This window comes from Marmota flaviventris, chromosome 4 (genome assembly GCF_047511675.1).
Source record: "Marmota flaviventris isolate mMarFla1 chromosome 4, mMarFla1.hap1, whole genome shotgun sequence".
In the NCBI taxonomy this organism is placed as follows: domain Eukaryota; kingdom Metazoa; phylum Chordata; class Mammalia; order Rodentia; family Sciuridae; genus Marmota; species Marmota flaviventris.
The window spans coordinates 28429616-28444648 of NC_092501.1; the positions used below are offsets into that span (position 1 = coordinate 28429616).

The 15033-nt window shown below is 44.8% G+C and overlaps 1 protein-coding gene across 1 annotated transcript in view; it reads right to left on the minus strand.

Moving 5' to 3' along the window:
* Positions 1-4819: 4819 nt before the first annotated feature.
* Cnnm1 (cyclin and CBS domain divalent metal cation transport mediator 1) overlaps positions 4820-15033 on the minus strand; it is a 56136-nt gene continuing 45922 nt past the window's right edge. The window contains exons 9-13 of the mRNA XM_034635846.2: positions 13582-13745; positions 7795-7978; positions 7492-7641; positions 5938-6039; positions 4820-4899 (exon numbers count right to left, since the gene is read on the minus strand). Of these exons, the coding sequence (XP_034491737.2) occupies positions 4820-4899; positions 5938-6039; positions 7492-7641; positions 7795-7978; positions 13582-13745 (680 nt within the window). The remainder of the gene's footprint in view (positions 4900-5937; positions 6040-7491; positions 7642-7794; positions 7979-13581; positions 13746-15033) is intronic.

Consider the following 15033-nt stretch of genomic DNA (forward strand, 5'->3'; position numbering starts at 1 on the left):
AATACAAGTCCCTTTTGGGGCTGGGGCTATAGCTCAGTGGCAGAGCATTTGCCTAGCACATGTGAGTCACTGGGTTCGATCCTTAGCACCTCATAAAAATATAACAAAATAAAGGCATGCTGTTCATCTACAACTACAAAGAAATTTTTTAAAAATCCCTTTAGTGAAATCACCTTATCCTCAAAAGTCTGTGTTGGCATCATGTACAACCACTAAGATGAGAAGTTATATTTCACGTATATCTGGTATGTCAAAATACATTCTACTGTCATGTATAACTAAAAAGAACAAATTTTTAAAAAAGTGTGTCAGTTTTGTGGGCTCGTCATTCAGAAGCCAGCTGTCTTCTTGTATTAAGAAGTTGGACTTCATGGACTCATGGGAAGGATAGCTTCACTCTGGATGATTCTAGAATACTAGCCCCTTCTATTGAAGTTGGAAGGATTATCTGCTCTATCAGAAGGATTACAGCCAGTTGAACATAGATCACAATTTCCATGTGCCAGAAATCTCCAACTGGTGGTTTTGTAGAATTTGGTGGGGTTGTTTCTTAAGAGGTTTAGTACTTAGGAGTTTCAAAATAGTATTTTAATAGGATCTGCTCCTTTCTAGGACTCCTATGAGTTATAAATTCCTAGCCTTGAAGGGTGATTGATATTTTAGGAGTCACCAAGTCTAGCCTTTGTCCCCCTGTGAAATATTCTCTTCTGTATTGTCCCTGACTCATTCCACCTGGGGTGGTGGTGGATTCCTTCCATACTTGGTGAGGCATCCTGTTCTGTTGATGGAGACCTTGGTTAAAAGGATCTTTTGCCTTGAACCAGAATTTGATTCATATTTGTCCTATTCCCCTGCTTTTAACCACAGTGAGTCTACTGGCATTTGTAATGGATGACGTTTCAAGTATGTGAAAGTAGCATTCATTCCTTGTTTCTGCTTTTCCACATGAGCCCCCTCTCCCCTCATTCTTCAGCATTTCTCAACAGGCTATAGTTTTTGGATCCTTCAGCATCTGGCTGGCATCACCTGCAGGTGTGTGACTGGCCTGGTGGATAGGGATGGACTGAAAGTGATCAGATGCTGTCATCTTCGTGCGTTCAGTTCTCATTTCCCTTTTACCAACATTTGTTCTTCCACTTTAAAGATGCTTATGATTTGTAGGGGAAGGAGCCAAAATAGATGTTGAATGAGTCTACCTTCTGTCAGTCTTCTATCATTTTCTCCAAATGTGGCTTTAACCCATCCTGCATGGGGATGACAGTACAGGCAGAACTTGGTTCTTGGGAGCAAGGAAAGTTGATATTAAAATCATTTGTGGCCCTCCAGAATACAGTCCTACCCAACCAAATCTTAGTGTTTAATTTCTCTTGCTCAAATCATTAAAAATCATTAAGAAACTGCTTTAAGCCTAAGTGTCCGTACCAAAGTGCTAAAATGTTATTATTAAAAAAAATTTTTAAAAGCCCAGTCTCAATGGGAGTTTGGTTTTCTTAATTCTAACCTATATTTTGGTCAGTATATCCCCCACTCTGTCCAGGGCTCTGTGTAAGTCTGGGGAAAGCTGCAGGACTTCTCAGGGCTGTGTGTGGTGAAGGTCAGATGCAGGACTACTAAGCAGATGGTCCCTGTACATGAGCAGGGCACTCGGACCTCTGAGTCATCCAATCTCTCAGGAGCACCATGGAGAAAGAAGTGAGGCAATGGATACCTAAAGCCCAAAGTAAAATAGTTGATACTGTAATTCATCATTACTGTTAATGAAATGAAGAGCCTTCATCAAGGTTCCTGGCGTAGGCCAAGCTTGTTCGGGCACAGGTCATCCACTGTCTTGTTTGCTGGTTGAAAAAATGAACAGATTTCAGCTTTCCATTCAGTGCCCAGGGACATCTCTTCTGGCCTCTTGCCTTCCTGCACTGATTTACAACTCACTGACAGGTCTGGCCCGCTGCTCCCCTGGTCCTTCCCCCAGCCTTGGGCTGGAAATGGCTGGAGTTGTGCCACTTTGACTCCTTCCTGAAGGGTCTGCAGAGGCAAGCCAGGATGACCAGTGCATAGCCTGGAGGTTGTCTGCATCCGCACCCAGGACCTTGAACTTGGAGAGCTCCCACAACAGTGCCTCACCACCACATGCCAGCTCTCCTCATCCTTTTAGTGCTCCTTTCTTGTCTGGGTTTTACTTCCTCTATCTGCCATTTGCTTCTGCAAAATCATCTACCTGCTTCTCAGAGTAGAGCACCAGGGCTTCCCAGTGACCTTCCTCAGCCTCACTCCTGGCCTTGAGAGGTGCCCTTGTCAGCAGGTAGCCAGAGGTAGAGTTAGTTACACTTGTGCACCATCCAACCCGCAGCTCAAGTGAAGCCACTTTGAACTCCATTTCCAGGGGCAAAGAAAACAGCCACATTCCAGGAAATGCATTTTCATTTTATTTAAAAATTATTTACAATTTATTGAGCCTTCATAAATGCTTTATTTTAAAATCTTTTTTTTTTTTTTTAACCTGAAGAAAATACTTGGGGGTGGGGATAGGGAGAGGAGTGGTGACAAGCTCCTCAGGGGTTCTGCCAAGGGATAGGTACAAAGCAACAGGAGTGGGCTGAGCCTGGTGGAAGTCTGGCCAGGTAGGCCCCTGTGGGCCAGTGGCCAGCTGGGCAAGAAGACTGCAGGATGGCAGTTCTTGCTCAAAACTCACTATAAACAGTCTGGGTCTGAGGCAGCACTGAGGGCTTACCCTCTCTGTTCCAACCAGGCAAGAGCAGGTGAGGAGTAGGTGGCTGTGGAGTTAGCAAGAGAACACATGCATGCTGAGCCTCCAGCCAGGCCAGGCCAGGCCAGGGGTGTGTCAAAGTCAGTAATGCTTTGCTGGAAGAGGCAACTCCAGCTCAATTCTTTACTCCCACATGCTGTGGTCCTCCGGTCTGCAATACCTGTTCTGGTTTGGTGGGGGGTGATAGGCCAAAGTTATGTGGGATGGAGGTTGTATAATACTTTAGGGTGTGAATTTTTGAGGACTCCTGCTTCTTGGTAGATGCCAGCCTTTCCCATCAATTGAGGGACACTGGAGAAGACCACTTATAATTAAAAATGAACTGCCCAGTATTCACTCTGCATTGCAGAAAGGCTGGGCTGAAAGTTCCACTATTGAAAATAGTTTTTTAATTTTTATTTTTTAACCCTTGTGGGTCTGAGAACTTTGAGAAGTTTAAGCTTATGAAAACTTTCAACTCTCTGGAAAACATGAGAACACATACACTAAATTCTGACAGTTTTAAGACCTTCTGAAGGTTTCAGGAACCTTCTGAAGTCCAGCAATGGACCTCCCTGGGGTGATGGACCCCAGGTTAAGAACTCCTGAGTCAAAGGTTCCTGTGGGTAAGCATTTTCCTTTGAGATGCAAATAACCCAGAGGAATTGCTGGTCTCCTACTTCCCAGGAAACTGATTGACTGGGTGTAGAGAGGGAGTGGTGGTTTGGAGAAAGGGGAGGGAGGCTTGAATGGTGTGCAACAGGGAAATGCTTGGGAATGGTTTGAATATTCATCAGGCAGCACAAGATCATTGGGCCCTAACTAAGGGCTTTCGAATGGGTGGGGAATAGATTGGAAAGGCAGACAGGTGCCCCACAGACAAACTGCACTTACTTCCAAGATTTTCCTAAGCTTGTGGTGATTCCTGATCACAACTTGGAAGTGGGTATGTGCAGTCATTCTTCCACCTTGTGGTTCTCCTTAGAACTGCACGTGCCCCAACATTCAGGAGAAAACCCAGGTGTAGTTAAGTTCTTGGAATAAAGTACACTTAGCGACCTGCCAGTGTTTAGTAAGGGGTGGGGGAAATGGATGAAGAAGAAGAGTGATTCTTCAACATTCCTGTGTAATGCACACTGAAGTCCCATGCGCACATACATCCTTCTTGGCTGACCTGGGCACTCTTTGGTTTGTCATGGCTAAACTTGCTTTAATAGCTTAGAACTTTTCCATATCAGTTTTCTGTTTCGTTTTTCTTTTTTTCACTTAAAACCTGAAATTCCATCTCTGGCTCCCAGTTGGCTTTCTCCATTCACTGCTCCTCCTCTTCCAGAGCAGATTCATTGGTCGATTAATGCCTGTGGATTGGGAGCCAAAACAGATGTGTCCCTGGGAAAAACAGTGACTTGAGATTCCATCTTACATTCTTTCCAGTCCAGCTGAGACACACGTCTCCAGGCTGTGAAGCTGCTATCTAATAGGAACAGTCACTGACAATTTTCTGTGCTGTAACATTAATCACAGCCCAACACAGCTGAGTCCCATTCTCCAAAGTTCTGGAGAAATTATTGGTCCATTCCCTGAACTAATCTTCATACCTGCTACTCCAGCCTCCTTTGTGCCTATCTGCCAGTGGCACCTTCTGAGTTAAGCTAAGCATGAGATATGGCACGAAGTTATCATTTTTTTCTGGAGGAAAGAATGGTGAACCCCAAGACATGGGTCTGCTATGGCACAGGGGATCCCAAAGAACAAAGAAGAATGTCAGGGGTCCCAGAGTGGCATTGTCAGCTTGGAGGTCATCTCCCAGACTGTGCTATGGACAAGACCATTTCTAGCATGTTCCATTAGAGGCACCTTCTTCTGTCAAGGCTCTGAGTCAAACTGGAGGCAACAAGGAAAAATCTGCCAAAAAAAAAAAAAAAAAAAAACGACAGCTAGGGGTGAAGAGGTGGAAAGGAAGGCAGAAATGCTCTGTCACCTGCGGGAGGCCCTGGGGGAAGCAGATGATGGGCAGGGCCGGCCTTCCCCCAAAGCCCTGGACTCTCACACATCCAGCAAACGCTCTTTGTCTGGTCATGTGATCAGAGGTGTTAAATTGGAGTTTTCCTCAGAGGTTCTCTCCCCATCTGCTGACCTCTTCCTTTTTCGACCACCTGAAAAACACAGTCTGTGAGTCTGAATCTGCAGGCCCGAAGGGCATTCATTCTCCCTCAGTGGCCTGAGCTTTCTTCAAAATAGAAGCATAAATGGAGATAAAGCCCTTGAAGTTTGGCTGACACTCATCTGCATTCTATCCTGGTGCTGATATCAGTATATTTAAATCTTGAAGGATTAGGATGTACCTTCCACATAAAGTGACATTTCTGAAAAGCCACAAGCCCAACTATTGCCTACAATGGACATTTCTTGGAGGGGATTGGGTAAATGAAGCCCATGTAACACCTTGACATTGTGCCTTTCTTCCCCAGAAAGTCCAGCCCTAGTTACTTCCAGACACACTGGCTTAGAGAGGACTGGTCACACAGTATGGATGTTCCAGGAGCCCTGGTTGGTGGGCACAACTGAGAGTGACCCCCCAGGAACTCTAGTTCAGCACTGGGGAAGGTGGGGGTAATTACATAATCTCCCTCAAGGATGGACGAATCATTTTTTCCAGCTCTGTTGTTTTTGGAAGGATTATTTTCACGTTGTTCTCTCTGCCTTGATGTCCACTTATGGAAGATAAGAAATTCTTGGTCCATTCCCTGAACTAATCTTCATACCTGCTACTCCTTTTATGGAATCTCTTGAACACAAAGTTTTTCTTTAAAGGATTACATGGTAATTATTATAGACTTTGTGAACCGAACCTTACAGACTCCTGTCACAACTATTCAACCTTCACCCTTGCCACAGTGGCCACTAGAAACAAAGGGTCTATGATCCAATGAGTCTTTTTTTTTTTTTAAACAAGTGAAGGTGGGAGGTCAAAATTTAACCCAGGAGCCTGGTCTGCAGACTCCTGACCTAGACGACCACCAACTAAATGGGATGGATTCCTACACTACCAAGGTACAATACTGACCTGAGCCCTATTATGGATTTCCACAACTGTACTGCCTTGGAGTCAATGGCTTCTTTGGGAGGGAGATCCCAGTATGTTTTCCTACTAAACTGCAGCGTGGCTTAGGTCTGGATGAGGAGATACTCACTTAAGGTTCTCAGCAGCTTCTTGCCCATGGTTTCCTCAAAGTCACTACTGCAAGGGCTGGTCTCTGTGTCCAGGTTGATATTACAACATTCATTATCTGATGCTGAGAGAAAAGAAATGAGAGTGAACTCAAGTCAACCTCCACATTCAGGGATCAAGGCTGGAGGATTCTGGGTAATGTCCCTCAGCTTTAAGACAAGAACCAAGACTGGGTAGGTGTGACAAAGGAGGGATCCCAAGAAAGGTGTTGGCTCTGTTAGTTAGCAAGAGGCTTTTCAGTGCCACAAAGGGAGCAAAGAGACGGAGAATAGGCACAGGAATCCAACATTCCATGCCAAGTCAGAAATTATTCCCTCCTCAAACACATTTGAAGACGGGGAGGACAACCTCCTCCACTTGCACAAACCCTAGACAACTACAGGGCTCACTAACAACTGGACACATGCCCCTGGATTCTCCCTCATGACCAGTGGTTATTCAGAGAGCCATGGAATCCCAGAGCAGAGAAGGGGTCCAAGCCTTCCTATCAATGCAATAGGAATGGAGCTGGGGAAGTGGGGTGCTGTGCTGGCAACTGCACTGCACCCGAAGTTGTGGGGCTGATGGTGCAGCATGTGGATAGGTGTGAGTCATTCCCTTCACCTGGGCCTCAGGGGTTCTCATGTGTCACCCCAAGATGGTGGACTAGATGTTCTCCAAACCCTCCATTGCCTCCATACTTATTTCTTTGCTACGTTTTCTAGCTACATGCTTTAGCTAGTAAATTTGATGTTTGGGGGAGAAAAAGAACAACACTTCTAAATTCAGGTCCTAGACTGGTAACTACGTATGTCCCAGATTTTCCAGGTTAGTGTTCATGATCTCATTGACCTTAAAAACTGATATGCCTTTTCAGGTCATTGCTTTGGACTGATAGGTCTCTAGCACTGCAAACTGGGGTAGTCTCAAGGAGCAGGAGAGGAACTGTTGGCCTGGGGTGGGGAGGGGATGCTGCAAACTTGGTGAGGCAAGCACAGAAGGATCACAGGACTGCAGGGACACTGGGAGCTTGTCAAAGGGGGGTGATAGAACTGGAAACCTCAGGAACAAAGGAAGGGAAGAGTCCGCTCAGCAAGGTTGATGACTAATGTCATTTCCTAATCTGTAAGGCGGGTCTAATAATAACAACCTAATATTTATGGAAACACCCTGGTGTGCTCTTTAGATATGTTCATTATCTCATTTTTACAAAGCTACTTTATGAAATAGCTACTACAATTTATATCTACTATGATAAAAAAAAGGAATCTTTTACAACTTGCCTAAAATTGCAAAGTTCCTAAATAAAGGAGGCAGGGTCTGAGTCCAGGCAGGTTTTCCTGGGAGAATGAATTAGGCCAGGCTGGCATGGCAGGTGCTCTGTGTCAGTGTTTCCTTCATGGTTGTGTAAGGAGGAGAGAGTTTGGTTCAGGGGCTGGGGTCCTAGAGCTCCCCTCACCCAGCTTGCCCCTGGTCATCCTAGTCCCCTGGGGGCAGAGGCAGCGATCCCCCTTGCTCCTGGGGGCCCCTCCCTGACCTGCTGTTGTGGGAACGGCTGCAGGAGACAGGGAGAGTTGCTGTGTCCTCTGCTCCTCGAAGTCAGTCATTTCTTCTTGGGTGAAGGACATCTCCTCCATCCTCAGGTACACCACCTCGCCAGGGCTTCTCAGCCCATCAGAGCGGCTGCCTGGGGAATACAGTGAGCATATCACCTCTCTGCCTTGGAGGGCACCTGGGGCTTTGGGAGGCAGAAGATGGCAACCCTGAGCAGGCCTAAGGGATGGAAGGCAGGGCCATCCTCACCCCACAGAAGCCCAGCCCATCTACCCGATTGACTTACATGGCAGGCTGGTCCTGTGGTTCAGGAGCGTGAGGGCAGGGTCATCCTTGGGGGTTTGGGGTGTGCCCCGGGTTGTGGGAGCCTTGGTGGAGTCTCCGTCAGTGAAGGCCTCCATGTCTGGAGACTGGGGCGAGCTGTCCATGTGGCAGGCTGTGAGTGCGTTCTGGTACTGCTGTCGTGTGACCTGGAAGGAAGCAAGCAGAAGCTCAGCAGAACTGAACAGAGTACTTCCCTGGATGCAGCCAGCTTTCCTGAGCTCACTAGTTACTCCTTTGGGGTACTTGGAACCCCTGAGATATGTGAACTAGGGGTCTTACCAAAGCTGTACCAGCCCAGCAGCTGCAACATGGGGCTGTCTGTTTGCCACCAGTCCCCACTGTTCATTTTTATTAGCTTCACACTTTATAGTGCATCTGAAGAAGACTAAGTTTATTTTGTGTTGCTATAATAGAATACCTAAGTCTGGATACTTTATAAAGAAAAGAGGTTTATTTAGTTCAATGTTCTGGTGGCTGGAAAGTCCAAACAGCATGGTGCTGGCATCTAGCAAGGGATTCCCTGGCTACTTCACAATTTGGTAGAGAAGCAGAAAGGAAAATGGCTGAGTACACAAGGGGCCAAGCACATGGTGTGATCTTGCCTTAATACAACTTGCTCTCACAGAAAATAACCCATCCTGAGAGAGTCCTACATTAATCCCTTCCATGGGTGGTAACCCCATTTCCTAATCACTTTCCACTAGGCCCCACCTTTTAAAAAAAGTCCACCACCTCTCAATACATTACATTGGGGATCAAGGTTCCAGCACATGAAGCTTTGAGGGATACCCCAAGCCAAACCCAAATCATAGCACACAGTTTATGTAAAACTGTCCAAAATCAGTGACTCTCAAACTTCAGCATCAGAACCACTTGAAGGGCTTGTTAAATAAGATTGCTGAGCCTAACAGTTTCTAATTCCCTTGGTCTGAGGTAGAAACAGAATTTGCATTTCAAACAAAGATCCCGGTGATGCTAATGCTGCTGGAGATAGAAACCAAGGACTTGAGACCTACTTAAAATCAGACACAGGTCCCACTCAAGTTTTTTGTTTTTTCCCTCCGAGGAATTTAAAGGATAAAGTAGCAGAATGTTAGTAACTGGTGTTGATATTTTTCAGTTCAAAACTGTAGGTTCTATGCTTTATAAATGCTGGCATTTGTCCAAAGTCTTCAACAGGTTGGTTCAGTGTTCTTTTTTTTTTTTAAGTTGTATATGGACATAATACCTTTATTTTATTTGTTTTAATTTTAAGTGGTGCTGGGGATCGAACCCAGTGCCTCACACATGCTAGGTAAGCACTCTACCATTGAGCCACAATGCCAGCCCCCAGTATTCTTTTTTAAAAAATATATATGTATATATATGTATATATGTATGTATGTGTGTGTGTGTATATATATATATATATATAAATATATATATATAACATATATATATATTTAGTTGTAGGTGGACACAATACCTTTATTTAGTATTTTTATGTGGCATGAGGGATCGAACCCAGTGCCTCACATGAGTTAGGCAAGTGCTTTACCCCTGAGCCACAACCCAGCCCAGTTCAGTGTTCTTGAGGACACCTCACATGTGTGAGGCACTGGTTTGATCCTCAGCACCACACAAAAATATATAAATATATAAATAAAGTAAAGGTATGGTGTCCATCTACAACTAAAAAAAAAAAATTTTTTTTTTCTTGAAGCAAGCTCTGAATTACAAAGGACAAGTAGGTCTGCTTATCTAGAAATTAACAAAAAATAAGGTTAACCTTTTTGAACATTTTGACTTGGCAGCTGAGTTGCTGGAGAAGTTAACCTTGAGGCTAGTGTGTGATGTCTCCTGTAATTTTAGGATGTTTTGTTTGAACTTTCAACTTTCACGTGGTTTATTTCTCCCTCTAAATACAATCCTGCAATATAGGGATCCCGCCACCAGATGGTGATGGGGTATTTTGGTCAAATCACACAATCCAGACCGTAAGACAACTGCCAAATATTCTTAGTTTATAATAATACTTACACTACATTATATATATATAATATGTATATATTATATATATAGATATATAATATATATTTTAGATATATACATATCTCCTCATAAGGGTTCTTTGGTACCTTCATAACTTCATCAACAGAGGCAGGACCACCACCCCAGATTAAAACCCCAGACTGAAGCTTCTTTTTTTGTTTTTGGCTGCCTAATTGGAAGGCCCCACTCACACCCGGATGCCCAGACATTTGTTGCTGCCCCAGGCTTCCTTCACTACCCTAACATTAGTCAACTCCAAAGAGTTGTTTTAAACCCAAGTAATTCTTTTGTTTTAAGGAACAAATACAGGACAAACTCAGCTTAACAAACACATTAGATCATCCCATTATGGGAACAAGAGATTAAAATTGTACACCTTCGATTGAGCCAGAGAAAGAGAACAGTCAACTCCCCAATGAAAGATTAGTTTCTCACCAAAACACTATAAAGCCCCCAGGCAGAAAGGCCCCAACAGTACTCTCAGAGGGACCTCTTCCATGCTGTGGGAGCTTTCCTTGCTTGTTTCTAATAAATGTGCTACTGAATTCTCACCCTCAGACTTTTGCATACTTCATTCTTTGAATGTATGAGATAAGAACCCTCCATTGAGTAACATGTCAGTTCATTAATTACTATTAGTCATGGCTGTGTTTAAAACTTTTCCCAGATAATCACTAGATGCACCTTTCTATTTAATTTTGTAACTTATCTTGAAATCAAATCACTCCTGGATTTTGACACTTCTGGAATTTCAGTTCATTGGACTCAGAGAGCCCCCATGGACCCTTCCTGCAGCCAGCAGCAGGGGCTTGGGCAGGGAAAACATTTCTCAAAACTCTTCTTGGAGTACAAAAGGAGGAAGCCTAAACAATGGCCCTGACAAAGCCAATTAAATCAAGAGGAGGTGATTTGCATCTTTATATAAGGTATTTTTTATTAAAAATCAAAAGAGAAAAATCAAACCAAAACAAACACATGTGTTAAAACAAGAGCTCTGAACTCACAAAGTTCCCCTGTGTAGGACTACAATTATAGTCAAAGTTTTTAAGGGAAGGAAGCCACAAGTTTGAAGAGGTTTCTGAATATGCTTTAATTGGCTAATGTGCTCAACTTCAAGATGCGTGGGTAGGCTCAGATCACAGCAAGGCCCTTTGATCTAACAAAAGGACAAACACCTGATCGAGAAGGGCCCTCTTATTTGAGGTTTCCCAATACTACTGCTGTCTCACATCCTTGTTATTTGTAGACTATTCCTTTTCTTATGTTCTAGGGGTGGAGATACAGGGTCATTTGTAAGTGTTACGAAAATCCTTCCAGCTTCTTGCAAGGTATTTGTCAGAGCACATTCCTCCTTGAGGAGGGGACAAAACCAACCTCCCCAAAGTACTCTCCAACCTATGCAAGTCTAGTAATGTCTTGGAAAATCGTATGACTTTCTGAACTTAGGATGTAAATGATGTTATGGTCTGGATGTTTGTGTCTCCTCCTACTCCAAAAAGAACGTCTCTGTTGAAACCCAATTCCCCATTTGAGATTATTTGGAAGTGGGGCCTTGAAAGGTAACTAGGTCCTGAGGTGGAGCCTCATGGGTGGGATGAGTGCCCTCTAAGAAGAAGGTGCCTCCTTTCCTTTTTCTGCTTTCCATCACGTGAGGACACAGTGAGAAGGCTAGATCTGCTGGCACCTTGGTCTGGGACTTCCCAGCCTCCAGAACAGTGTGACAAAAAAAAAAAAAAAAAAAAAAAAATTTTTTTTTTCTTTCTTTAAGTCACCCAGTCAATTGTAATTTCTTATAGCATACTGACATGACTGTGACAATTGGAAAGACCCAAGAAATAAAGTTAACAAAAATTCCCAATGTACTTGCTCACTACGGGCCAGCTCTCAGATCTTCCACCTACAAAACTTCTCCCTGTCTCTTGTTTTCATCTTGAACATTCTCCTCACCTCCCTTGTCAAGCCTCAGCAAAAGTGTCCTTTTCTCGGCCTGCTCTGATAGCCATTTCAAAAGCAGAGGCCTCCTCTGTTCTCTGGTCTCCCCTGAAGATCACTGTTTACCCACAACCCTATTTCCTTCATGGCTTTTATTTCGACCTGAACTCCCCTAGGTTATTTATGGGGTCCCTGTCTATCATTTTCTTCCCCTATTGTCACATAAGCTCCAGAATGGCAGCCACTTGCTGTCTTTGCCAGTTTCTCAGTGACAAGTGCAGAGAGGATGTTGATTAGATATTTATTGAATCACATACTTATATTTGGCTTTCCCTTCCTTTTCCTACAAGCCATGCCCCATAGAAACCAATAAAAGCTGGCACATTAAGAATTCCCTTCTTCCATTTCCCCTACTCCACCTCCAAGAACTGTCTGCAGTAACTATGAAAAGCCTTATAGCCTGGAAGCCACCAGGAGCAGAGTCAGGAGCTATGGCTTTTTAAGGTTTAACCTGCTAGTCTCATTAGACTTGTTAAAGGTCATCACACGCACCTGTGAGTACTGCTCAGCTGGTTCTCCGTCACCTCTCTCTGCCTCTGATTTCCTACAACTCTCCCTAAAGCCACAGCATCCTATGCTCTTCAAGCCTCAATTTCCTTATCAGTACAGTGGGAGTGACAGGAGTCCCTACCTCACAGGCTGGCAGGAGAGGGCAAGGATAATTCAAAGGACTCAGTAAAGTTTCTTGCACCCCACCCCCCACACACAATAGTTAATATCCCAACCCCTTTTCCATTAGTCACTGCCCATGGGTACTTCTTTTCATGGCTATGTTTATCCGCTGATGTGTTAGTTCAGGGTGTTGGCAGAGTTCCGGAACCCAGCTAGCCAGCCAGCACACACCATTCCAAATAATCAGGGTGGGTGTTCTGGACACTCGGAAAGGAACTTCTCCCATTCGTGTGACTTCAGTACCCTTCCCATCCAGCCCAACACTGGGACAACATTACCAAGTGGACTCACTGAGTGTTTTGTTGGACTGGGATAAGTGGGACTTTAGCCAAGATCTCAGTCCAAAGTTTGTAATTGTTTGCTGAATGCTAGAAAAACAAAACAATAAAACCTAGTGAAGCAAGAGAAAGGAGGATAATTTAAAAGACTTCTGTATAGTACCAACCCCCATGAAAGGTATGAAGAAATAGCTCCCTCCTCTTAACTGCACGGCAAGGAGCACGGCTGCCTCACCCGGCAGCCTGTGCAGAGGGGGGTTTCTTAATAGCTCAGTGAAGCTAAGCTGATGTTAATTGTTCTTACAAGGGATTTCCCGTTAACACACACTTTAAATATTTAGTTGCAAAAATATACTATTATACCTATAAATATATTATCATATAAAAACAGCACAGTTTCTTCTAAACACTTGGCTTATAAATCACCTGCAAATTGATCTTGAAAAAAAAAATGAGTGAAATTAACCTGGTGTCAGTGGTAGGGGATCCAAAGGAAATAGTTCTGTCTCAGGCAAAGCTGATTTCGCATCGCTTTGTGCCTCAGTTTCTCCATATGAAAAACAGGGATCAGGAGATCTTTCAAAAGTGACAACCACAATAAAGCTCCCTGAGAGCAGGGTCTTTATAAAGCCAAGGAGCTGCCATGCAGCATTATGCTGGAATAGGGAGACTGGGATGCATATTATGCCTGAGCCTGGGGGACTCCTGGTCCAGCTCCCCCAGCTGACCCTGCCCACTGGGAGAGGGACAGGTACTGCCCCCCCGGGGGGAGTTACCTTCACAAACTGCACATCGCTGAGAATGTGGACGGAGTAGTCGGGCGTGTACAGGTTGTTGCTGCTGCTGTACAGCTGGGTGTTGCTCCCACCAAAGTCACTGCGCTCTCGATTTGGAGACTCAGAGCGATTCAAGCCGCTGCAGCGAGAAGGGGACCGGTTTACTGCAGATGGTGAGGAAGGAGGAGAGGAGAGAAAAGACAAGGAGGGGTGGGTGGGTGGGGAGAAAGGAGAAGGAATGGAAAGAGGGAGAGAGAGAAAGGTGCTGTTCACTGAGGTCCCATGGGACTATGAGGCAAATGGTAATTCCAGGTGGTGGGAAGGTGATCTCACTTTCCCATCAGTCCAGGATGGAGCTGAGCTGCTTTGCTGGTGTGGGTTCCTGGGAGAAACAAATCCTACCCCCATGACCTCGTGAATGAAGAGCTGGGGCATTTATTTCCCGGAGCAGCAGGCAGATGGAGGTCTACTGCCTTTCCTAGATCTTGTTTTCAGGGCGGGGGCAGGAGGACCCCCAAATGCATGAAGTGCTGTGAGCATGGTTTGCTGTCCCAGCCCATGAGCCCCTCTACTGTGGTGAGGCCCTGTATGTAATCCCTTATTTAGGAAAGGCCAAGGCCTTAGGTTTGCCCTCAAACCATCTGTCACAGCATGGACAGCCACTTCTTCTTGTGGGGATACGTTTTATTGGGGTTAACTCAAGGTCTGCCCCAACGTTAGCAGGGCCTAGGACAAGAGTACAGAGGCCCACAAACAATACCGATATTTACAAATCATAAGACACATGACTAAACTGTTGAAATGTTGTATCCTTGTCCTTGACAAATGTTCATAGCAATCTGTAAGGCCAGTTTGTCTCCTTGGAGTTTTATAGTTGAATAGAGGGAGAGCCTGCCCCTTGCCCTAGGGTTTCTGGACCTACTCACTATCCCCACGACTGTTTGGGTGGGGAATTCTGGGATCCTGGGTATCTGAAACTTGGAAGCAGGAAGAACATAGGCTCTGGGTGGCACATCCTTAGCCTGTGAACTCCTTGCCTCCCTAGAGGGACAAGACTGATAAGGGCCAAAGTGGGGCCCTTGAAAGTGTGGGTCTGGACAGGGCTTGTTGTTGCACAGGCCTGTGTGTGGACTGGGATAATCCACAGGCTTTCTAGCCAAGACCTTAATATTCAATCAGCTTGTTTTTACATTTTTAAGAAATACTTTTTGGGAAAGTTCAATGAATACCATGTCACTTGGTTTCAAAATGGACTCTGTGAGCTACCCTCCCCAAGATCAATGGAAGAGAATGCCGAAGGTGACCCTAGCATTACCTGGAACATAGAACAACCCCAGTGACAGACTGTGAAGCACCCGCCTCCACTTCCCAACTAATCACTGTGTACTTTCAAAAATGGGGAACAGGAAGCTGTACATCTCTTCTAAGATAGATTTAGTTCAGGGGGTCTCA